Below are 26,083 nucleotides of genomic sequence, written 5' to 3' on the forward strand. Positions count from 1 at the left end.
AGGGGAGGGGAGGGAAGGGGAGGGGAGGGGAGGGAAGGGGAGGGGAGGGGAGGGAAGGGGAGGGGAGGGGAGGGGAGGGAAGGGAAGGGGAGGGGAGGGAAGAGGGCGGCCGGATGCGGTGGCTCACGCTTGTAATTTCAGCACTTTGGGAGGCTGAGGCAGGCAGATCACCTGAGGTCAAGAGTTTGAGACCAGCCTGGCCATTATGGTGAAACCTCATCTCTACTAAAAAATACAAAAATTAGCCACGCGTAGTGGTGGGCGCCTGTAATTGCAGCTACTCAGAAGGCTGAGGCAGGAGAATCGCTTGAACCCGGGAAGCGGAGGCTGCAGTGAGCCGAGATCATGCCACTGCACTCCCATCTGGGCGACAGAGTAAGGCTCTGTCTTAAAAAAAAAAAAAAAAAAAGCGGAAAGGAAGAAAGAAAAAGAAATCAGAGATCAGAGGAAGATATTCAAACACTCTGGTCCTGAAAATGGGAGAGCCAACTGCCACTGGAGCGCCCTCTGGGGATCGAATTTTTAAAAATTTTACATCTTCAGGACAAACAATAAACTCTATGAATCCAATGTATTCAACTTATAATTACAATAAGTGCTTAATAAGCAGTTACTATGTGTCAGGCACAATGTTCAACACCGGGGACACAAAGATAAATGAAATCAAGTTTCTGATTTATATATGCTTAAAGTCAATTATCATCCAAAACTTTTTCTAAGTGCAGTAAGTAGGATGGCCAGGCAAAGTAAGTTACCCACACAGGCCCTGGAGGAAGTTGACACAGATGATAAAATGCTTTCTGGGTGAGGCCAGGCGCAATGGCTCATGCCTATAATCTCAGTACTTTAGGAAGCTGACGCAGGTGGATCACCTGAGGTCAGAAGTTCGAGACCAGCCTGGCCAACATGGCATTCATGGTGGCATGTGTCTGTAGTCCCAGCTACTCGGGAGGCTGAGGCGGGAGAATATCTTGAACCCAGGAGGCGGAGGTTGCAGTGAGCCGAGGTCACGCCACTGTACTTCAGCCTGGGCAACAGAGTGAGACCCTCTCTCAAAAAAAAAAAAAAAAAAGTTTTCTGGGTGCTACAGAAAGCAATTTGGCATAGTTATAAGCTTTAGTCATAATTTGTTTATGTAAGCAAAATGTTCACAATCTTTAAAAGAGAGGTTTAAATATTTCTTCCAACTAATGCATGTAAAATGGTGGTTATTTTCAAATATAAATTTAGGTTACATTGACATAATTTCATTTGGGCCAAAACAACAAATATAAATAAAGCTTAATTTTTAAAATTCAAGAATGACACAGTATTCCCATCATGATTTTATAAATAAATTACTGCACAATAATTCCATTCTGGAAACTTAAAGTATCACACTGATTTAGAAAATAGCTCATTTTCAAAAACAAATTCAGTATTAGAGGACACAGATTTACAAACAATTAGAAAATAAAACAAATTCTCCTTCAAGTCTGGGTATTTGGTAAAAAAAAAAAAAAGAAGAAGAAAAAGAAAGAACGGGAAGGAGGGAGGGAGGGAAGGAGAGAGGGAGGGAGGGAAGGAAGGAAGGAAGGAAGGAAAGAAGGAAGGAAGGAGAAAAGCAAACAAAACTGAAAAACATCAGTACAAATAAATGTGCAAAATCAATCCAAAAACCTCCCTCCAATCTTTCCTTCCCAGTACAGAACACTTTCAGAAGACACTGTATCAGATTTGCCTTTACCTTCTCTAGGTCTCCAGGAGCAATTTGCAGAGCAGAATTCACCTCCAGAGAAAAAATACCAGCTTCCCTCTAACACCCACTTCACTAATTTCAGTGCCTTAGACAGCAAGATATCCCTAAGGGTTTTTGGTTTTCTCTTTTTCTTCTCTTCCTGTCAACTGAAGATTCTGTAGCTAGGACTCAAATATGTACTTCTGGCAGCCTGAGTTGGAAATCAACATACTAAAGTAACAATTTCAGGTGCCCTGTGAGCTGCATTAGCTTCAGCCAGATTAACTGGAGAATTTAACGTGGATTTATATAATTTTTTTCTTACAGGAAAAAACCTCCAAAAATTACATTATTTTGGAATTTAGTTTATAATTGCCCGTTTAAAAAAATATTGAGTCAAAATAAAGAGATTCACAAAGGAAAAAAACAACATACTGCTGTCTTCACTAACGATAGATACTCCAGGCCGGGCACGGTGGCTCACACCTGTAATCCCAGCACTTTGCGAGGCCGAGGTGGGTGGATCACGAGGTCAGGAGTTCGAGACCAGCCTGGCCAACATAGTGAAACCCTGTCTCTACTAAAAATACAAAAATTAGCCGGGCATGGTGGCGCGCGCCTGTAGTCCAAGCCACTCAGGAGGCTGAGGCAGAGAATCGCTTGAACCCGGAAGATGGAGGCTGCAGCGAGCCGAGATTGCCCCACCGCACACCAGCCCGGCCGACAGTGTGAGACTTCGTCTCAAAAAAAAAAAAAAAAAAAAAAAAAGATATTCCAGTGTCTGTCTAGCCAGCTAGGGAATTCAGCAATTGCTAAATTATAAACTATTTGGAATTAGCTGATTGACAGCTTAATAAAGTTTACGGCAACTAGACTCAAGAGAAGACATTTTCATTAAAGAAGATAACAGTTTAACGTCAAATAATTGTTGAAATCTTAATAATATAATACATTACAGAACATATCTCATCATGGAATCTTGTAACTGATAATTAACAAGTTTAAAATATTATTTGCCATTACTGAACAGAATAAAGAATAATTGCAGAATGTGTAGATTATTATTTCATTTATGTGCTTTTTATTTATTTATTTTTATTTTTATTTTTTGAGACGGAATCTCGCTCTGTCGCCCAGGCTGGACTGCAGTGGCGTGATCTTGGCTCACTGCAAGCTCCACCTCCCCGGTTCATGCCATTCTCCTGCCTCAGCCTCCCGAGTAGCTGGGACTACAGGCGCCTGCCGCCACGCCCGGCTAATTTTTGTATTTTTAGTAGAGATGGGGTTTCACCTTGTTAGCCAGGATGGTCTCAATCTCCTGACCTCGTGATCCGCCTGCCTCGGCCTCCCAAACTGCTGGGATTACAGGCGTGAGCTACCGCGCCCAGCCCAGAATGTGTAGATTATTTTTTAACCAGTGTAGTAGTATGGGTATTATTAATTTAGGTACAGACATTTTAAAGGCATATTATGATTCAGAAACAGCATACTGTATTTAAATGCATTCAAATATAACATGCATAAAGTAATTTAAAAGAAAAATACTATTTTGCAATAAAAATAACCAGGCCAGGCGTGGCGGCTCATGCCTGTAATGCCAACACTTTGAGAAGCCAAGGTAGTAAGATCCCTTGAGTCTGGGAGTTCGAGACCAGCCTGGGCAATATAGTGAGCCCTCGTTTCTACAAAAACCTAAAAAAAAAAAGTTAGCAGAGAGTGGCGGTGCACACCTGTCATCCCAGCTACTTAGGAGACTGAGGTGAGAGGATGGCTTGAGGCCAGGAGGCAGAGGTTGGAGTGGGCCAAGATGGTGCCACAGCACTCCAGCCTGGGTGACACAGACTCGATCTCAAAACAAACAACAACAACAAAACCCACCAATAAAAATAACCAATATAATAAGATCAGGAAGTTTAAAGTAGAGGTAATAAGATCAGAAGTTTAAAGCGGAGAAAAAAACTATCTGCATCTGTCTCTGTGTGCCAGATATTTTACCTCATTTAATATTCACAAATACCATACAAAATAGCCATTTCTATGTTTTCCCTTTTCACAGGGAACTAAACGTAACAACATCTCTGGGCCTACAGAAACAGTAAATGGCAGAGTCAGGGTTTGAACCTATATCTCTTTGACTGTAAAGTCTTTGCCCCTTCCCCTATCATGCTATTTAAAGAGATCACATATATTAAACAAAAATTTGAAATCACTCCCACTTTTCACTTGCCATTTATTTATTTATTTATTTATTTATTTCTGAGACGGAGTCTCGCTCTGTTGCCCAGGCTGGAGTGCAGTGGCCAGGCTCTTTGCTTTTTAATAGATAAGTGACAAGGCCAGGCACGGTGGCTCATGCCTATAATCCCAGCACTTTGGGAGGCTGAGGCGGGCAGATCACGAGGTCAAGAGTTCAAGATCAGCCTGGCCAACATGGTGAAACCCCGTCTCCACCAAAAATACAAAAATTAGCCAGGCGTGGTGGCACACACCTGTAACCCCAGCTATTCAGAGGCTGAGGCAGGAAAATCGCTTGAACCTGGGAGGCCGAGGTTGCAGTGTGCTGAGATTGCACCACCGCACTCCAGCCTGGTGACGGAGTGAGACTGTCTCAAAAACAAAAAAACAACAAAAGAAAGTAAAGAGAACCAACAATAAAAATTTTTTTAAAGAGGATGTAAATGTTATGTATTTTTTTAGTTGGACTAGTTCCACTTTGACACCTAAAATGATTTTTTTTTTTTTTTTTTGAGACGGAGTTTCACTCTTTCGCCCAGGCTAGAGTGCAGTGGTGCAATTTCGGCTCACCGCAACCTCCGCCTTCTGGTTTCAAGCGATTCTCCTGCCTCAGCCTACGGAGTAGCTGGGATTACAGGCGCCCGCCACCACGCCAGGCTAATTTTTGTATTTTTAGTAAAGACGACGTTTCGCCATGTTAGCCAGGCTGGTCTCGAACTCCTGACCTCGTGATCCGCCAGCCTCGGCCTCCCAAAGTGCTGGGATTACAGGAGTGAGCCACAGCGCCCGGCAAAATGATCAATATTTATAAATACATCTGTCCAACACATAATGACTTGTTGAACTCATCTAACTTTCTCTGGATGCTATTTAGGGAATACAATACAGGACAGGAGTTGATTGTTATGAACATATAAGGAGAGAAGCAAAAGCCCAATGCTAATATTGGCCATATCCTAATAGAGGAGGAAATTAGAAGTTCTAGGTCAAAAAAACTTTTGTTGGTTACAGAGTTTCAGAGTGATTTCACTAGAGGCCACCAATGGGCGCCTCTTCTGTTTCTAGATATCTTGTTTTCCTTCTTTCCCAAACATTCTCCAGATTGTCCATGAAGCCTTTTTTTCTCACAGTGTCAATGCAGCTAACCAACCATACATCTAGCTCAAAAATTGTTAAAAGAATTGAACTGGTAACCTGTCTCAAAGCAAAAGAAAAAAAAGTAACAGCATTTTACATTTGGGAGGTGTTTTATATCCTGAGAAAATCTGGGTTCAGAGACTCTTTTTACTGTATTACAAGGGCTAACTGAGGCTGGGAGACAGGAAGTGACCGAGGGCCGAGCGTTGAGTTGGCAGCAGGGCCAAAGGTTGAAGCTTGATCTCAGAACAGCACTCTCGGCTTTCCCCATCCCCGACCCGGGCCGAGCCTCAGGGCTGGCCCCGCCCTAAAGCTTGCGAGGACTGGGCTCGAGAGTGCCAGCGGCAGCCCACAGCACGCCTAAAATAACACCCCGCCCCACGGGGCTCCTTTCTAGGGTAAAGGCAGGTTAGGTGACAGTGCGGAGTTTAGAGAACCAGAGGGAAAGCGCGGAGAAGAAAAATAGGTTTCCCCTTCAGGCAACTGTGGGCGCACACGGCCTCTAACTCAAATTCGCGCTCCTGCTGCCTTCACCCGCCACACGATCAGCGACACGCTAACCTCTGCGCGCTGGGGGACCCCCAAAGGTTGGCCTCCGGGATCCCTCTCCCAGCCCACTCTAGAGACCAATCTGGTCCCCAAAATGTAAGAAAAGAAGGGGCGCAGGAACAAAGCGACCTCAAGCGGTGCCCCCCAAAGCGGGCGGGCGCGGACTACGAGTCCCGGCATGCCGCGCGCCGGCGGCCCTCGGCCACTGCCACGCGGGCGGCGCGGTGGCCGCCGGGACTCGTAGTCTGCGGCTCGGCGACTCCGGGGGGCGCGGACCAGGGGCGGCGGGACAGGCCGGCCCGCGTCCCGTCAAGCCCCAAGGAACCCGCCTGCTGCCTGGGCCTCACCTCGACGATGCGGGCGCACTGGGTCCCCTTGCCAGCGCCGGGGCCGCCAAGGACGAACACGACCAGCGGCTTCATGAGACGTGGAGGGCAGAGGAGAATCAGCCGGCGGCTCTGCAGCAGGAAGCTAAGGCCCAGGACGTGGAGCAGCCGGCTGCGGCAGCGGCTCAGCATACACCACGCCTCGGCCGGACGCTGAGGGAGCTGACAGCGGCCGGCGCGGAGCGGGGCGGGGCGGGGCGAGGAGGCGGCGGGAGAAAGGGGCGGGCTGAGCCGGCGCCCGCCGCGGCCCCGCCGCCGTGGCTGCCCAGGCGTTCGCGGCGCTGTCGGAAGGGGAGGAGCTTCGCGCTGCGGCGGCGTCTCGGCGACACTCGTGCGGTACGCGCCGGCTTTCCTCCACCCCTTGGGTGGTTATTAGTGCTTTCTGACTGCAGATATTTTATTCTGCGCCCCCAAGTGCCTGGTGCTGAGCTGGAGGCTGGGACGTGATCCGCGGGAGAGCAAAACCCATAGTCTCTGCTCGCAGTGAGTTTCCATTCCAGCCAGTGAGGTATGGGGAGGTAGCCAGTGTGAATGAGTAAACACCAGTAGATACAAAAGGCATTACGATTTTGAAGAAATAACAAGTAGGACATAAGATGGCCAGGGTCGCCAGAGAAGGCTTCAGAAGAGGTGACATTCAAGCCAAGACAAAAGGATAGAAAAGAGCGAAACGAGGCTAACACCAGGATAGAGTGTCCCACAGAGAAAAGCATGTGCAAAAAATCTAAGTTGGCTTGGCATGTTAAAGCAATTGAAGGAAGGCCTGGCTGGGCGCGGTGGCTCACACCTGTAATCCCAGCATTTTGGGAGGCTGAGGCAGGAGGATCGCTTGAGCCCAGGAGTTCGAGACCAGCCTGGACAACATGACGAGACCCCGTCTCGACCAAAAATTTAAAAGCCGGCTCCGTGACCCGTGCCTGTGATCCCAGCTACTGGGATGTTCACTTGAGCCTAGGAGCCGTAATAGCACCACTGCACTCCTGCCTAGGTGACAATGAGACTGCTTCAAAAAAAGAAAAGAAAAAAGGCCAGTGACAGTGAGACCAGGGCTGAGTTAAATGAGGGGAGAATGGAAGGTGAAAAGTTGAGAAAGTGAGGTCGGTGGCAGATCAGGACTTTTGGTTATGGAAAGGAATTTGGGCTGTATTCTAACTGCAATGGAAGCCCTTTAACTCCGTTCGCCTGCCCCCTTCATTAGGGAAAAATCTTAAGGGAGAAGAAAAGGAGAGGTTCAAGAACTGAGCCTTGGTGCATACGGGCCTTTAAAAGGCCTTCTGGCTAACGTTAAAAGCTCATTTGATATTTGAGGTAACAGATTCAAAATAATTGAAGATGTTTGGCCATTCAGGCACAGGTAGAGAAGGCAGCTTGTTGCATTTACTGAGGATTGGGATTTTGCCTGGCAAGTACAACAGAAAGAGGGGGCCAAGTGATGAGAGTGTTTGCAAGAGAATGTTCATGATGCTGTCTGTAGAATCAAAACCATACAGGAAAGCAAATAATGGCACATGAAGCCTGGTAGTGGAGAGGTTGGAGGGTGGTGGGGAAAGGGACCAATGTCTTAGAGCATTGGCCCAAGAAAGGTTGCAGTGGGGTATATGAGCAAGTGCGCTGGCAGTATAGATGCTGCCGGTCTGAGTGGGATATTTGGAATTGAAATATCCCAGCTTGTGAGTTTCTGATGATGCCAAGGTCCAGGGTGAGACCATGAGAATGGAAGGGTGAGGCAGAATGCATGCCCTGTTTTTAGAACTAAGAGTCCAGGGTATTAGATTTGTCCTACAGGTACAAGTTCAAGTCAGATAGTGCTGGAATGAACAAAGACTATGGGAAAGGAACTAAGCTATTTAGTGCAGAGTGACCAGGACGTTAGTAAATGAAAGCAAACAGGAGAGGAAGATAGTGGTATAGCCCTCTGTCTGACCACCCCCGTTCTCCTTTTTCTTTTGGTGGTCCTTTGTTAGCTCACTCAGCATTTTCTGGCTCTTCCCCATCTCCACTCTCTCTCCTTGCTTTCTTTTTGTTGTTGTTGTTTTTACTTATTCCCATCCTTCCTACCCTTCTTTTCCCATTTATAAGTCTCTCCCTTCTCCATGTCTCTTTTCCTGTCCTTCTCCTCACCTACTTGCCTTTGTTTGCCCTTCTTTCCCATTCTCCCTTTAATTTCTACCTCTTTCCTCTACACAACTTCTAACTTTTCCTTCCCACCATAGAAAGGAGAATGGGATATTTTGGATTATCACAGCTGGAAAAAAATTTTTTTGCGGGGGATGGAGTCTCACTCTGTCACCCACGCTGGAATGCAGTGGTGCCATCTTGGCTCACTGCAACCTCCACCTCCCAGGTTCAAGCGATTCTTCTGCCTCAGCCTCCCAAGTAGCTGGGATTACAGGCACCTGCCACCACGCCTGGTTAATTTTTGTATTTTTAGTAGAGAGGGGGTTTCACCATGTTGTCCAGGCTGGTCTTGAACTCCTGGGCTCAAGTGATCCTCCTGCCTTGGCCTCCCAAAGTGCTGGGATTGCAGGCATGAGCCACCGCGCCCAGCTAGGCCTACACTACACTACAGATGGTGGTGTGCACCTGTAGTCCCAGATGCTCGGAAGGCTGAGATGGGAGGCTGAGGTGGGAGGATCCCTTGAGCCCAGGAGGTGGAGGCTGCGGTGGGAGCAGCCTTTGAGCCCAGGAGGTGCAAACTCCAGTGAGCCAAGATCGTGCTACTGCATTCTAGCCTGGGCAACAGAGCCAGACCCTGTCTCAAAACAAAAACAAAACATTTTTCTATGGGTACTGAAATTTGAATTTATATAATTTGCGTGTGTCCCAAAATATTATTTCTTTTTAAAATCCATTTTAAAATGTGAACGTTATTTTGAGCTTGAAGGCTATACAAAAACAGGGACCCACGTTTAGATATGTGAATTTTCACATAAAAAAACATGGCCAGGCGCAGTGGCTCATGCCTGTAATCCCAGCACTTTGCGAGGCCGAGGCGGGCAGATCACCTGAGGTTGGAAACCAGCTTGGCTAACATGGTGAAACCCCGTTTCTACTAAAAATACAAAATTAGCTGGATGTGGTGGTGCATGCCTGTAATCCTAACTACTTGGGAGGCTGAGGCAGGAGAATTGCTTGAACCCAGGAGGCGGAGGTTGCAGTGAGCTGAGATCGCACCACTGCACTCCAGCCTGGCAACAGAGCAAGACTCTGTCTCAAAAAAAAGAAGAAGGCTCCAAACCCTTCAGCTTCTGGGGAGGAGGAGCTAGGACATGGGCAGCCAAGAACAAGGACAATTGGTCATATTGGGAACGGGTAGCAGGAGTATGAAAAAGGCCATATCAAAACAAATGTGCCTTCTTTCCCTTTGTTCACACAATTAGAGTTAAAAGATCTTAAGGATATGGTGTCTGTGAGAAAAAGGGCTAGGAAGCTATTGGCATACTTTTAGTGAAGGCCTTGGGCCAGAGACAAAAAGACAGTCTTTGTTGTTTCCATGATAGAACACCAGAACTAAGGATTCCACACAGGGGTTTGGGTCTGAAACTTTCTTGTATACCTACTTAAAGCAATATGTGGTGATTTATTTTTCACAGAGAAAAAAATCTTTCTGGATGATTATGACCACAATTGGTTGAGTACTTAATGTCCTGTTCCTTGCCTGTCTCCTTCTGCCAGTTATGTTAGGCAACTAAGGAAAATATTAATGTGGAAAGATTTCTAAAAACTGAAACCCAGACACCCATCTCTGCCAAGGGTTTTCCAGGGAGTCATTTCCAGGAATGACAAGGTGAGGCAAAAAAACACTTTATGACTAGTTGGCCCTTTGAGTCTGTTCCTGTTATCTATTGCTACAAAACAGCCATTCCCAAATCAATGACTTAAAACAATAAACGTTCTTTTTTTTTTTTTGAGACAGTTTCACTCGTTGCCCAGGCTGGAGTACAATGGCACAATCTCGGCTCACCACCACCTCTGCCTCCCAGGTTGAAGCGATTCTCCTGCCTCGGCCTCCCAAGTAGCTGGGATTACAGGCATGCACCACCACACCTGGCTAATTTTTTTGTATTTTTAGTAGAGACGTGGTTTCTCCATGTTGGTCAGGCTGGTCTCGAACTCCCGACCTCAGGTCATCCGCCTGCCTCGGCCTCACAAAGTGCTGGAATTACAGGCGTGAGCCACCAAGCCCTGCCTTTTGTTATTGTTGTTGAGATGGAGTCTTGCTCTGTCGCCTGGGCTGGAGTGCAGTGGCACGACCTCAGCTCACTGCAACCTCTGCCTCCCAGGTTCAAGCAATTCTCCTGCCTCTGCCTCCTGGGTAGCTGGGATTACAGGCACCCGCCACCATGCCCGGCTAATTTTTGTATTTTTAGTAGAGACGGGGTTTCCCCATGTTGGCCAGGCTGGTCTCAAACTCGTGACCTCAAGTGATCCGCCCGCCTCAGCCTCCCAAAGTGCTGGGATTACAGGCATGAGCCACGGCGCCCAGCCAAAACAAGAAACATTTATTTTGCCTATTACCTGAAAATTGGGCTGGGCTCAGTGGGGACAGCTAATCTTCATCCCAGATGGCATCAGCTGGGGCAGCTCAGCTGAGGGCTGGAGGATCCATATCCAAGAAGGCTCATTCACATGGCTGATAGAGGATACTTTTTTTCCTCTTATGAGTGTCAATACTTAATTTTGGTGTAGAGACGGGAAGCTGGAAAATACACTGGCTCTCCCTAACATTGTGGAAACCCTCTTTCCCTAAAGACCATGGGGTTTACCATGAGTTGCTTAGGTTTCTTTCTACAGCATGATGGCTAAATGTTACTCTTCAAGAGTAAACATTCCAGGAGATGGGGAGTAGAAACTGCCAGTTTTTAAAACCTGGGTTTAGAAACTGCCACAGCAACTCTTCTTTCATCATATTCTTTCAGTCAACCACACACAGAGCCCAGATTCAAGGAGAGGGTACATAGGCCCTACTTCTCAAGAGGAGTGTCAGGAATTTTGGTGCCATGTTTTAAAGTTGCTACAGGGTCCAAAAGCCGTCTGTGGAACCTTAGATTTAGTGAGCTGAGATGGATCTTATAGAGCTTAGAGAAAACTCTCTTGTATAATCAAGGCAGGCCTAAATAACCTTCCATCTCTTAGACTCCTCCCCGGCAAGCTAGACCAGATCAATAGGAACACTCAAAAAGAGAAATACTCCAAGGAAGTGAGGATCTCCAAGTAGCTTTGGGCCTATTTTATCACACTGGCAGTCACATGGAGCCAAGCCAAGTACATGGAATTAATAAAAGACACAATACTACACTCATGCTTGAAAATTCAATCCTGCTGCTTGTCCACAGTGTAAGGTCTACCGCTTAGCATCTTGATCCTAATTTGTCTCCAAGGAATCCATTTTGTCTTAGCCATATATTAGTGCTCCTTGGAGGTGGCAGAGAAGCATTGAATTACACCTAAGGGTAAGCCACCAGATATGCAATAATAGTATGCCCCAATAAATATATACAGAATAAGTGGATGTCACCCAGTAAAGGGGCATTTCCTAACTATATCCATAGATTGAATCTATAGGCTAAATACATTTGATTAATATCTATTAAATGTCTACTATGGTGGCTCACGCCTGTAATCCCAACACTTTGGGAGGCCAAGATGGATGGATCACCTGAGCTCAGGAGTTCGAGACCGGCCTGGCCAACATGATGAAACCCCATCTCTACTAAAATACAAATTAGCTGGGCATTGTGGCAGGTGCCTATAATCCCAGCTGCTCAGGAGGCTGAGGCAGGAGGATCACTTGAACCTGGGAGGCGGAGTTGCAGTGAGCCGAGATCACACCATTGCACTCCAGCCTGGGCGACAGAGCGAGACTCCGTCTCAAAAAAAAAAAAAAATGTCTACTATGTGCCAGGCATTTTTTGGATAATATTCCAACTTTTAAAATAAATCTATCAGAATACCTGTAAAGATTTCTGTGCTGTCTTTTTTTTTGTTTGTTTTTTTGAGACACACTTTCACTCTTGTTGCCCAGGCTGGAGTATAGTGCGCAGTCTCAGCTCACTGCAACTTCCACCTCCTAGGTTCAAGCAATTCTCCTGCCTCAGCCTCCTGAGTAGCTGGGATTACAGGCATGCGCCACCATGCCCAGCTAATTTTGCATTTTTAGTAGAGACAGGGTTTTGCCATGTTGGTCAGGCTGGTCTTGAACTCCTGACCTCAGGTGATCTGCCCTCCTTGGCCTCACAAAGTGCTGGGATTACAGGTGTGAGCCATTGCACCTGGCCTCAGATATCTTCTAATTGCTAGATTGTGGGGAGGTCCAGTGTGTCCCAGGGGAGAGTTGGAGGACACTGGAAGTGCTTAGGGAAGTAGCTATATGCCAACTCATATGTAAATGTTTCAATATTTTTGTTGTTTCTTTATTTTTGAAACGAGGTCTAACTCTGTTGCCCAGGCTAGAGTGTAGTGGCGCATCACAGCTCACTTTAGCCTTGACCTCCTGAGTAGCTGGGACTACAGGTGTGCACCACCATGCCTCGCTTATTTTTCTATTCTTTGTAGAGACAGGATTTTGCCATGTTACCCAGGCTGGTCTCAAACTCCTGGGCTCAAGTGATCCACCCAGCTCAGCCTCCTAAAGTGCTGGGATTTCAGGCGTGAACCACCATGCCCCGCGTGTTTCAATATTTTAATCACCAATACAGCCTTTCCAGTTGGGTACTAGTTAAATATCAGCCTTGCCTTGCCTATGAAATTCTCATAATGCTGTGAAGTTAGTACTATCATTTTACATACAGCCAGGACCACAAGGCAATGCCAGGCGCAGTGGCTCACCACACGCCTGTAATCCCAGCACTTTGGGAGGCTGAGGCAGGTGGATCACCTGAGGTCGGGAGTTTGAGACCAGCCTGACCAACTTGGACCAAACCCTGACCTGACCAAACCCTTTCTCTACTAAAAATACAAAATTAGCCAGGTGTGGTGGCGGGGTGCCTGTAATCCCAGCTACTCGGGAGGCTAAGGCAGGAGAATCGCCTGAACCTGGGAGATGGAGGTTGCGGTGAGCCAAGATCGCACCATGACGCTTCAGCCTGGGCAACAAGAGTGGAACTCCATCTCAAAAAAAAAAAATAAACAACAAAAAAACCCCACAAGGCAATAGATGACAAAGTCAAGTTCAAATTCAGCATGTTTGACTTTAAAATTTGCATTTCTATACAACACTGACTCTATGAAAAGTTCCATACTCACAAAAATCCTGTCAAAATATGTTATATTACAGACTAGAAGACTGATCTCAGAAAGATGTATAGCAAGAGCTATCCTTAAAACCCACCCTTACCCATAGATGTTTATCATTGAGTACCTTAGGTCTTTTCACATACATTCATTACCTGCATACTATCCTCACGGTATATCTATGTTCCTAGCACCCTTTGTAGGGGATTAAGAAATAAGCTTTGTCACCATTCATCAATCCTATTTATCATAATTGCCTCTTAGAGATAGATATCTGTTCCCATACTTTCATTTTCCCAGCCTTGACTACTCCCCTTTGCTGCCTATGTTATATTCATGTTTCAGAATTCAGCTTGAGCCTGGGCAAACTAGTGAGACCTTGTCTTTAGAAAAAATTAGAAAAATTAGACAGATGTGATCCCAGCTACTCAGGAAGCTGAGGCAGGAGGATTGCTTGAGCCCGGGAGGTTGAGGCTGCAGTGAGCCGTGATCATGCCACTCCAGCGTGGATGACAGAGTGAGACCTTGTCTCAAAAAAAAGAAAAAGAAAAAAAAAGTTGGGCATGGTGGCTCATGTCTGTAATCCCAGCACTTTAGGAGGCCAAGGCAGGAGGATCACTTGAGCTCAGGTGTTCAAGACAAGCCTGGGCAAGATGGTGAGACCCCATCTCTTTTGAAAAACTGATTGATTGATTGAGATAGAATCTGGCTCTGTCACCCAGACTGGAGTGCAGTGGCACGATCTCGGCTCACTGCAACCTCAGCCTCCTAAGTAGCTGAGATTACAGGCACACGCCATTGCACTCCAGCCTGGGCAACAAGAGCGAAACTCCATCTCAAAAAAAAAAAAAAAAAAAAAAAAAAAAACCAACCTCCCAAGACTGGGTTAGGTGCACCTCTTTTGTGCTTCTACCCTCCCCCACCATGTCCCTTGTTATTTCTGTTGTAGGCCTATGTTGTTTTGGGTATCTCCACACTAGATTTAGAGCTCTATGAAGGAAGGGACTCTGTCTGATTACTCTATGTACAGCATTGAACTAAGAGCATGACCGTGTGTTATTGTTACATGATTCACTCTCTTAAGCAAGCAGGTGCATGCTTTGTCTTCAGGCCTTCATAGCTGTCTATTATATTGTAATCTATTTCCTGGAGTGATGCTTAGTACATTGCATAACCTGATACTTAATAGAGTTTCTAAAATGAAGGTCCCTGCTACTCAGATTTGCTTGGTTATTGTTGTGAGGCTTTATCAAAGGACCTGTTCTCAAAGATTCTGAACATTAGTTCAGGGAAACATAGTATTTTTTTTTTTTTTTTTTTGGAGATGCAGTCTCGCTCTGTCACCTAGGCTGGAATACAATGGCACAATCTCGGCTCACTGTAACCTCCGTCTCCCAGGTTCAAACAATTCTCCTGCCTCAGCCTCCCCAGTAGCTGGGGCTACAGGCTCACGCCACCACACCCAGCTAATTTTTTGTGTTTTAGTAGAGATGGGGTTTCACCATGTTGGCCAGGCTGGTCCCGAACTCCTGACCTCAGGTGATCTGCCCACCTTGGCCTCCCAGTGCTGAGATTACAGGCGTGAGCCACCACTCCTGGCCCACATCACATCACTTTGGGAGGCTGAGGTGGGTGGATCACCTGAGGTCAGGAGTTCGAGACCAGCCTGACCAACATGGTGAAACCCCATCTCTAATAAAAATACAAACATTAACTGGGAGTGGTGAGACACCTGTAATCTCAGCCACTTGGGAGGCTGAGGCAGGAGAATTGCTTGAACCCAGGAGGTGGAGGTTGCAGTGAGAAGAGATCATGCCACTACACTCTAGCCTGGGTGACAGAGTGAGACTCCATCTCTGAGCCACCGCGCCCAGCCCATCTCAAAAAAAAAAAAAAATGTGATGTGACAAATCTGGCAGCAGACAATATGACTGCTCTCCTGTTAGTGACTTTGTCAGCTGAGCTTAGCTTCATACTGCAGAACTGCAGGCAGACCAGTGAAGGGAGACTGACTGTCTTTAGCTGAATTTACAGCATCTTTGCTAACTTTAGAAGCTTAGGTAGGTTGGTTATACCTGCACTTTCTTTGTCTGCAAAATCAGGATGATGGTACATTAGCTCAGTTTAGTAAATACTTTCAGAGAATTTACCAATATGTGATATTTGATCATTGTATTCATTCCAAATAATCCAAACTTTAAAAAATAAGTAAAATAAGTCAACATGACTTGAGACATAAATTGTAATTGTTGCTGCTCCTAAGATTTTTAAGTGTCTAAAAGGAATTTGGCCTAAGTTGACAGATTAGCAATCTTTTAAAAATATGTTTCTTAAGGCTGGGTGCAGTGGCTAACGCCTGTAATGCCAGCACTCCTTGGGAGGCCAAGGCAGGTAGATCTCCTGAGCTCAGGAGTTTGAGACCACCTTGGGCAACATGGCGAAACCCCATCTCTACAAAAAATACAAAAATTAGCCTGGTGTGGTGGCGCACGCCTGTAGTCCCAGCTACTTGGGGCGGAGAGGGGGCTGAAGTGGGAGTATCACTTGAGCCCAGGAGGTTGAAGCTGCAGTGAGCTGAGATCTTGCCACTGCACTCCCACCTGGGTGACAGAGAGAGATCCCATCTTTTTTAAAAAAATAGACATAAATAAAATAAAAATATGTGTCTTAAAAGCAAAGCTGTAGTTGTTTTTAAAAATCAGTAGTACAATTTAGCTTAGAAGTGTAAATTGAGAAAGGGAAAGTTGGGTGTTTGGAGAAACAGTACAGTAATAAGTAACAGAACCAGGAAGAGGAGAAATAACAGATTCCAACTTCCCTGTTCCTGGTGATAACAATAGCTCTTTAATCCCCATAGCCAGTCTGTTAGCAGGCACCATCAGGGTTTATAGCACTGAACATTTACTTAGTCTAATCATAAAGACCATGTCATGTGGACAGGGACTGAAAAGGAATAAGGAAAAACAATTGATGTCTTTGGGTTGCTATAACAGAATACCATAAACAGGTAGCTTATAAACAGCAGAAATTTATTTTTCACAGCTCTCAAAGCTAGGAAGTTAGAGATCAAGGAGCTGGCAGATTTGGTATCTAGTGAGGGCCTGCTATCTTGGTTCATAAACAGCCATTTTCTCCGTGTGACTTCACAGGGAAGAAAGCAGCAAGGGAGCTCTCTGGAGGTTTCTTTTATAAGGTACTAATCCCATTCATGAAGGCTCTGCCATCATGACCTAATCACCTCCCAAAGGCTCCAGCTACTTACTATCATATTAGGGGTTAGGACTTCAACATATGAATTTTGTGGGGAACACAAATATTCAGTCTACAGCAGTTAGAATATAGAATTCTGGATGAATTTTTCCTTTTATGATTTTTTTCTTGTTATAACATTGTTTATGCAACAAATTCATACTTTTAAAAAAATGACAAACTGGAAATGGTTATCTGTGAAGCAAACTAAAGAACTTGGAAATTTAAAAAATAAAACCAGTAGCTTTTCTCTGTAAGGGCCAAAAGTAATAGCAATTCCACAGTGTCTCGAAATGACACATAAATGGCCAGGTGCAGTGTGGCTCACGCCTGTAATCCCAGCACTTCGGGAGGCCGAGGCGGGTGGGTCAGCTGAGGTCAGGAGTTTGAGACCAGTCTGACCAACATGGTGAAACCCTGTCTCTACTGAAAATACAAAAATTAGCTGGGCGTGGCGGTGGGTGCCTGTAATCCCAGCTACTCAGGAGGCTGAGGCAGGAGAATTGCTTGAACCCGGGAGGCGAACGTTGCAGTGAGCTGAGGTGGCGCCATTGCATTCCAGCCTGGGTGACAGAGCAAGACTCCATCTCAAAAAAAAAGAAATGACACATAAATATATATAAACAGAGATCAAAGACTAGCATGGTATATCTTCAGTCTACTTAAACTGGCCTGTCATCTAACAATTATTCATATTTGCTTTGGGTAATTACCTCTTATTACACAGCCTATAAAATTGTGCCTTCCCTGTTCTATGCTTATCACGTCCTTTCAACTCCCCATACCAGCTAGCACAAAGCTTAGTGTATAGTAGGTCCTTGGTATAGCATTTGTAGATTTTATTCCATTAAACTTAATTCTCTTTCTTTTTGTTTGAGATGGAGTCTCGCTCTGTCGCCAGGCTGGAGTGCAGTGGCGCAATCTCGGCTTACTGCAACCTTGGCCTCCCAGGTTCAAGCGATTCTTCTGCCTCAGCCTCCCGAGTAGCTGGGACTACAGGCATGTGCCACCACGCCTGGCTAATTTTTTTTTTTTTTTTTGAGACGGAGTCTTGCTCTGTTGCCCAGGCTGGACTGCAGTGGCGCGATCTCGGCTCACTGCAACCTCCCCTCCCGGGTTCAAGAGATTCTCCTGCCTCAGCCTCCCGAATAGCTGGGAGTACAGGCGTCTGCCACCATGCCTGGCTAATTTTTTTGTATATTTAGTGGAGACAGGGTTTCACCATGTTGGTCAGCCTGGTCTCAAACTCCTGACCTCAGGTGATCTGCGCACCTCGGCCTCCCAAAGTGCCGGGATTACAGATGTGAGCCACTGCGCCCAGCCCTTATTCTCTTTCTGATTTAACAAATCAGTTCCCTTAATCTCTTTGAACACAGGGCAATGTGTTGCTCATTTATTAATAATGTCAATTGCCAGTACACCTAGACTAATAATAATATATGGGTGGCCCCTTTAACTTTCACACTCATTATGCATTAACTCTTTTTTATGATAATGTACAATATGCAAATGAGGAAAATCAATCTCAGAGAAATTAAATGGCAGAATTGGGGTCAGATCCCCAAAGCTATTGATTATTGCATTATAATTCAAAAAAAAAAAAAAAAGAAAACATCTGGGGAAATAAGCTCTTTAGTCACTTCCAAGCTCTCCTAAATATAACGCTGAATCATTCCTATCCTAAAATGAAGTCAATAATTTTCATTTCAGTCAAAAAGTATTTATGCATAGCGTTAAATGCATATCCTGCTTAGAAGTCCAGTGGTAGGCCAGGCATGGTGGCTCATGCCTGTAATCCCAGCACTTTGGGAGGCTGAGGCAGGCAGATCACAAGGTCAGGAGTTCGAGACCAGCCTGGCCAAAATGGTGAAACCCTGTCTCTACTAAAAATTCAAAAATTAGCTGGGAGTGGTGGCAGGTGCCTATAATCCCAGCTACTTGGGAGGCTGAGGCAGGGAGAATTGCTTGAACCGAGATCGTGCCACTGCACTCCAGCCTGGGAGACAGAGCGAGACTCCATACAAAAAAAGTCCAGTGTTAATAAAATGTTTAATTGAATTCTCATTGGTATTTGTGTTATTACTAAGCAAAAAGGAAGACATGCTTTTTAGTTGTTCAAAAGATTAGCACATGCCTCAGCTCTCACCTTGTACTTTCCTTTTTTCTTCGTAATAGACTCTTTAATTTTTTTAATCCTAAGAATTTGCCTCAGTCAGGCACGGTGGCTCATACCTGTAATCCCAGCACTTTGGGAGGCCGAGGTGGGTGGATCACCTGAGGTCAGGAGTTCGAGACCAGCCTGGCCAACATCCTGAAACCCCGTCTCTACTGAAAATACAAAAATTAGCCAGGTGTGGTGGCGGGCACCTGTAATCCCAGCTACTTGGGAGCCTGAGGCAGGGAGAATTGCTTGAACCTGGGAAGCAGAGGTTGCAGTGAGCTGAGGTCCAGCCACTGCACTCTAGCCTGGGCAACAGAGCAAGATTCCGTTTCAAAAAAAAATTTTGCCTCTAAAACACTTTTTTTTTGGTTATTGTCTCTTAATGGAAGGATTTTTGTTTGTTTTTTAAAAATTATTTTATATTTTATAATGAATAGAGATGGAGTCTCACTATGTTTCCCAGGCTGGCCTTGATCTTCTGGGCTCAGGCAATCCACCCACCTCAGCCTCCCAAAGTGTTGGGACTGCAGACGCAAGTGAGTGTACCGGGCTATACTTTATTTTTTTAGAAGTTTTATATTTATAGAAAAATTGAGAACATGGTACAGAAGTTCCATACCCTACACCCAGTTTTTCATATTATTAACATCTTATATTAGTATGGTAGGTACATTTGTTACAGTTAATGAACAAATATTGGTACATTATTATTAACTAAAGTCTATATTTAGACTTTCTTAGTTTTTACCTAATGAGGTTTTTTTCGGTCTGTGATCCCATCCACAGTATCACATTACATTTAGTTATCATATCTCTTTAAGCTTCTCTTGACTTCTGACAGTTTCTCAGAATTTCCTTGTTTTTGATGAGTTTAACAGTTTTGAGGAGTACAGGTCAGGCATTTTACAGGATTCCTCACTATTAGAATTTTTCTTTCTCAGGATAATATAAGGTTATAGGTTAATGGGAGGAAGACCACAGAGATAAAGTGCCCCTTGCTTTTTTCTTGTGACAGAATCTCACTCTGTCGCCCAGGCTGGAGTGCAGTGGTATGATCTCGCCTCACTGCAACATCTGCCTCCCGGGTTCAACCGATTCTCCCACCTCAGCCTCCTGAGTAGCTGGGACTACAGGTGCATGCCACCACATCCGGCTAATTTTTATATTTTTTGGTAGAGACGGGGTTTCCTTGTTGGCCAGGCTGGTCTTGAACTCCTGACCTCAAGTAATCCACCTACCTCAGCCTCCCCAAGTGCTGGGATTACAGGCGTGAGTCACCGCCTCTGGCCTAAAGTGCCATTTTTTTTGAGACGGAGTTTCGCTCTTGTTGCCCAGGCTGGAGTGCAATGGCATGATCTCTACTCACCACAACCTCCGCCTCCCGGGTTCAAGCAATTCTCCTGCCTCAGCCTCCCGAGTAGCTGGAATTATAGGCATGTGCCACCACGCCTGGCTAATTTTTTGTATTTTTAGTAGAGACGGGGTTTCTCCATGTTGGTCCGGCTGATCTCGAACTCCTGACCTCAGGTGATCCGCCTGCCTCGGCCTCCCAAAGTGCTGGGATGACATGCATGAGCCACCGTGCCCAGCCTAAAGTGCCATTTTAATCACATCGTATCAAGTGTGCATAGTAGACTGGGTGCTGTGGCTCACGCCTGCAATCCCGGCACTTTGGGAATCTGAGCACTTTGGAGGCCCAGTACTTGAGGCTAGTAGTTCAATACCAGACTGGACAATATAGAGAGAATACTTGCTACTGAAGAAAAAAATAAAAGCTGGGCATGGTGGCACCCTCCTGTGGTCTCAGCTACTTGGAGGCTGAGGTAGGAGGATCATTTGAGACCAGGAGGTTGAGGTTGCAGTGAGCTATGATTGTGCCACTGCACTCCAGCCTGGGCAACAGCAAGGCACTGTCTCTAAAAAACAAAAAAAGGAAACAAAGAAGTGTACCTACTATCAGCATAACTATTGAGGTTGGCTTGATGACCCACCTGAAGTAGTGTTTGTCAGGTTTTCCCATTGTAAAGTCACTTTCCTCCCTCTGCCTTTCTCCCCCAACCCAATACTATACACTTTGAAGAAATATCATTATGTGCAGCCCACACCTAAGGAGTGGGGGGTTATGTGTTATGCTCACCCCTTCCTTTTTATCTAACTCATACTACATTTCTCTTTCTAATATCAAAGTAGTTTTAAAGAAAATCATAAACATGAGAAGCCGACACAGAGTTCCTTTCTTTTACATGCTAAATTCAATCTAGGATCAAATCATATTGATTATTCCTTCAAAATATATCCAGAATACAATAACCTCTCACCACCTCCATTGCTACCATTCTGGTCCAAGCCACCATCAATCTCTCTTCTAAGTTATTGCAGCAGTTTTTTAACTGGTCCCCTTGCATCTCTGCCCTTGCCCCAGTCTATTCTCAATATAGCAATCAATTGTCCTTTTAAAACCTAAAATCATAGCCTCACCCAGGCGCAGTGGCTCACGCCTGTAATCCCAGCACTTTGGGAGGCTGAGGCGGGAGGGTTGCCTGAGGTCAGGAGTTTGAGACCAGCCGGGCCTATATGGTGAAAATCTGTCCCTACCAAAAACACAAAAATTAGCTGGGCGTGATGGCATGGGCCTGTATTCCCAGCTGCTCGGGAGCCTGAGGCACGAGAAATGCTTGAACCTGGGAGGCGGAGGTTGCAGTGAGCCTAGATGGTGCCACTGCACTCCAGCCTGGGCAACAGAGCGAGACTCCATCTCAAAAAACAAAACAAAACAAAACAAACAAAAACCTAAAATCAGATTATGTCAGTCCTGTATATAAAATCTTCCAGGCCGGGGGTGGTGGCTCACGCCTGTAATCCCAGCACTTTGGGAGGACGAGGCAGACGAATCACGAGGTCAGAAGTTTGAGACCAGCCTGGCCAACATGGTGAAACCCTGTCTCTACTAAAAATACAAAAAATGAGCTGGGCGTAATGGCGGGTGCCTATAATCCCAGCTACTCGGAGGCTGAGGCAGGGTTGATCACTTGAACCCAGGAGTTGTAGATTGCAGTGAGCTGAGATCATACCACCGTACTTCAGCCCCAGCGCCAGAGTGAGACTCTGTTTCAAAAAAAAAAAAAAATCTTCCAAAGGCTTCCCATGTAACTCAGGGCCTTTGCACTTCATGTACCCAATGGCAGTCATTGAGATGTGTCAATGATCTCAATGACTTAGATCTCTTTCCAGAAAGAACTTTCCAGTCAGCTGCAAAGACTGCAGTTGCCTGACAGCCTCTGCTGTGGCCTTTGGAATCTGCCTTAGCTTTGGTGCTTGTTCTTTCTTGGAAGCCTCAGGCAATGATTAGGCACAGCAAGAATTCTAGGGCCTAGCCATTTCTGCCTAATGTGGGACTCCTGTAATGGGCAATCTTTGCTCTGGAGCTCCTTATTGGGCTGGCCAACAGTTTGTCAGACATGCATGGCTGTCTGAGGCCCTTCCTGTTCTCACACTAGAGCTCAGGAACTGACCATCATTCCCCTTAAAATTTGCGCCCTAGATGCCAAGAATTTTTTCAGGAAATCAGAGAATGATGCTCTACAGAGCACATATTTCTTTCTTTCTTTTTTGTTTTTTCTGGAGATGTAGTCTCACTCTGTTGCCCAGGCTGGAGTGCAGTGTTGTGATTTCGGCTCACTGCAACGTCTGCCTCCCAAATTCAAGTGATTCTTCTGCCTCAGCCTCCCTAGTAGTCGGGATTACAGGCGCCCACCACTACACCCAGCTAATTTTTGTATTTTTAGTAGAGATAGTGTTTCACCATGTTGGTCAGGCTGGTCTTGAACTCCTGACCTCAGGTGATCCACCCGCTTCAGCCTCCCAAAGTGCTGGGATTACAGGCATGAGCCACTGCACCTGGTCTTAGAGCACATATTTGTTTGCTAGTTTGATACATTTTTCAGAATAGTGTTTTCACTCTCTTAAAAGGGTAGCTGCTTATTCTGACCACAGCAGCCTACAAATACAGCTCAGACTTTAAGATATTTCCATATTGCTCAGGAAACTAACAAAAGTGGAGTGTTGAGCAAAATAAGTGACATTTCAAATCCTGTCTCTGCACTAACTAGCTGTGGGATCTTAACACATTTCATCTCTTGTTAAATAGGGATAACACGTCTCTACTTTGGCTGTTAGGAGAATAATATCAGATATTATTCTGAGAAATAATATCTGTTGGTGGAGAAAGCACTATTACCACATTAGCTGTGGAAATAATTATAAATTATCAAAGGAATATTAATAAAATATAAACAGTCTTCCCTCTGTATCCATGGGGGATTGGTTCCAGGAACCCCAGGGATACCAAATTTGGCCCACAGATACTCAAGTCTTTTATATAAAATGGCATAGTGTTTGCATATAACCAATGTACAGTCATCCTTATACTTTAAATCATCTTAAAACAAAAATTAATTGGGCATGGTGGCATGTGCCTGTAGTCTCAGTTTCTAGGGAGGCTGAAGTGGAGGATCACTTCGGCCAGAAGTTGAGTCTGTGGTGACAGAGTGAGACCCTGTCTCAAAAAAAAAAATCATCTCTAGACTACTCATAATAACTAATTGTATAGTACCTAACACATTGTATAATACCTAATACAGTGTACATGCTATGTAAAAAGTAGTTATAGGTTTTTTTTTTTTTTTTTTTTTGAGATGGAGTTTCACTCTTGTCACCCAGGTTGGAGTGCAATGGCGCGATCTCAGGGCTCACCGCAACCTCCGCCTCCCGGGTTCAAGCGATTCTCCTGCCTCAGTCTCCCTAGTAGCTAGGATTACAGGCATGTGCTACCACACCTGGCTAATTTTGTATTTTTAGTAGAGACGGGGTTTCTCCATGTTGGTCAGGCTGGTCTTGAATTCCTAACCTCAGGTGATCCACCCGCCTCAGCCTCCCAAAGTGCTGGGATTACAGTCATGAGCCACCATGCCCAGTCAAAGTGGTTATAGTTTTAAATTAAATTATTTCAGAGATAGGGTCTCGCTCTGTCACCCAGGCTGGAGTGCAGTGGTACACTCATAGCTCACTGCAGCCTCAAACTCCTGGGCTCAAGCATTCCTCCCACCTGAGCCTTCCCAGTAGCTAGGGCTACAGGCCTGTACTACCACACCCCACTAATTCTTAAATTTTCTGTAGAGACAGGGTGCTGCTATATTGCCCAGGCTGGTCTTGAACTCCTGGCCTCAAGCGATCCTCCCATCTCGGCCTTGCAAAGTGTTGGGATTACAGGCAGGAGCTACCGCACCCAACATGTGTGTCTTATTTGTATTATTATTTTTGAGGCAGGGTCTTGATCTGTCACCCAGGCTGGAGTGCAATGGCACAATCTCAGTTCACTGCAACCTCTGCCTCCCCGGCTCAAGCCATCCTCCCACCTCAGCCTCCCAAGTAGTAGGACTACAGGCATATGACACCATGCCTGGCAATTTTTTTGTATTTTTTGTAGAGATGGGGTTTTGCCATGTTGCCCAGACTGGATTTGTATTATTTTTATTGTTGTTATTTTGTTTTTTTCCTCTCCGAATATTTCCATTTGCGGTTGGCTGAATCTGTGGATATGGAACCCACTGATAGAGGGCTGACTGTATATAAATACATAAAATATCAATACTATATATAATATCAATGCTAGTTGTAGAGATAGGCATATATGGTTTATAAATTTAAGTCACATTCTTTTCTTCTACTCAACGGGAATTTAAAATTTTTATGTTACTTTGCTGGGGGCTGTGGCTCACTCCTGTAATCCCAGCAGTTTCGGAGGCCAAGGTGGGCAGATCACTTGAGGTCAGGAGTTCCAGATCAGCCCGGTGCCCAACATGGTGAAACCTGGTCTCTACTAAAAATACAAAAACTAGCCGGCCGTGGTGGTGCTTGCCTGTAACCCCAGCTACTCCGGAGGCTGAGGCAGGAGAATTGCTTGAACCTGGAAGGCAGTGTGCAGTGAGTTGCAGTGTGCTGAGATAGCGTCACTGCACTCCAGCCTGGGCGACAGAGCAAGACCCCGTCTCAATCAATCAATAAATTAATAAATACAAATTTTGGCCCAGCCTGGTGGCTCATGCCTGTAATCCCAGCTCTTTGGGAGGCCGAGGCGGGTAGATCACTTGAGGTCAAGAGTTCGAGACCAGCCTAGCCAACGTGGTGAAACCCCGTCTCTACTAAAAAATACAAAAATTAGGCCGGGCGCGGTGGCTCACGCCTGTAATCCCAGCACTTCGGGAGGCCAAGGTGGGCGTATCACCAGGTCAGGAGATCGAGACCATCTTGGCTAACACGGTGAAACCCCGTCTCTACTAAAAATACAAAAAATTAGCCGGGCGTGGTGGGCGCTTGTAGTCCCAGCTACTCGGGAGGCTGAGGCAGGAGACTGGCATGAACCCAGGAGGCGGAACTTGCAGTGAGCCGAGATCGCGCCACTGCACTCCAGCCTGGGCGACAGAGCGAGCCTCCGTCTCAAAAAAAAAAAAAAAAAAAAAATTAGCCGGGCGTGGTGGTGGGTGGTGGACGCCTGTAATACCAGCTAATTGGGAGGCTGAGACAGGAGAATCGCTTGAACTCGGGAGGCGAGGTTGCGGTGAGCCGAGATCGCGCCATCGCACTCCAGCCTGGGCGACAGAGTGAGATTCCACCTCAAAAAAAAAAAAAAATTATGTCACTAAAACAGATGGCTTCCTAGGAAAGAAACTGGAAGAAATCTAGAAGTTGAGGATAAGTGATCACAAAAAGGAAAAATTAAAAACGTAAATTTTAGAATAAAAATTTAAAAAGTAAGAAACTGGAATAACTCTAATTTCTTGTCTTTTGTGCTTTCAGGTAAAGAGTTTGGAAACTGTTCTTTAGGTGTTCGCTTCCAGTCGCCGACCGATGATCGTCTTATAGAGCACTTCCGGCTTCATCTACCTTTCGCTCCTCCGTCTACCTAACTGCGCTTTCCATTGCGCTTGCGGAAAGCCTACCCCGCCCCGGAACTTAACCGTTGACGAAATGAAAGGTTTAAATCCTCGGAACCTTGATCCTGGAGCGCCGGTGGCGCCCGCAGTTCTCCAAGAAGACTTGGGATTGGTCAAGCGCGGAACCAGTGCGGGGCGCTGATTGGTTGGCACACCAATGCGCAACGGCGACCGTGCGCGTCTCTCTAGCACCACCCCCGCTCCCTGACTGGCGGGGTTTCTGACCAGTCAGCAGGCGTGGCGCGGCCTTCGGTTTCGCGAGCTTGTGTTTGCCGCCGCAGTTCCCGCGACCCCAACGTCCCAGAGGCGGGGCCGGAGTCGGCGGTGGCGCTCCCTGGAGCCGGCTCCCGCTCCTACCCTGCAAACAGACCTCAGCTCCGCGGAAGTTGCGGTAAGTGGAGCCTTGTGCTCCTGGTTCCCCCTT

At 45.9% G+C, this 26,083-nt stretch overlaps 2 protein-coding genes across 15 annotated transcripts in view; one reads left to right on the forward strand and one right to left on the reverse strand.

Annotated features, from left to right (window-relative positions):
• The window catches only part of CMPK1 (cytidine/uridine monophosphate kinase 1), a 46,023-nt gene extending 39,702 nt beyond the window's left edge, over positions 1 to 6,321 (reverse strand). Inside the window, exon 1 of the mRNA XM_054488852.2 lies at positions 5,986 to 6,321. Coding sequence (XP_054344827.1) covers positions 5,986 to 6,156 — 171 coding nt within the window. The 5' untranslated portion in view covers positions 6,157 to 6,321. The remainder of the gene's footprint in view (positions 1 to 5,985) is intronic.
• STIL (STIL centriolar assembly protein) overlaps positions 6,264 to 26,083 on the forward strand; it is an 81,463-nt gene continuing 61,643 nt past the window's right edge. For 5 of the 14 annotated variants that reach the window (XM_063656530.1, XM_063656558.1, XM_063656540.1 and 2 more), the window contains exons 1-2: positions 6,398 to 6,532; positions 25,523 to 26,050. The gene's annotated coding sequence lies outside the window, so the exon portion shown is untranslated. Of the gene's footprint in view, positions 6,533 to 25,522; positions 26,051 to 26,083 lie in introns of all 14 variants that reach the window. The other 9 variants (XM_054488867.2, XM_054488884.2, XM_054488893.2 and 6 more) reach the window with 6 other exon arrangements.

The sequence above is a fragment of the Pongo pygmaeus genome, chromosome 1 (genome assembly GCF_028885625.2).
Source record: "Pongo pygmaeus isolate AG05252 chromosome 1, NHGRI_mPonPyg2-v2.0_pri, whole genome shotgun sequence".
In the NCBI taxonomy this organism is placed as follows: domain Eukaryota; kingdom Metazoa; phylum Chordata; class Mammalia; order Primates; family Hominidae; genus Pongo; species Pongo pygmaeus.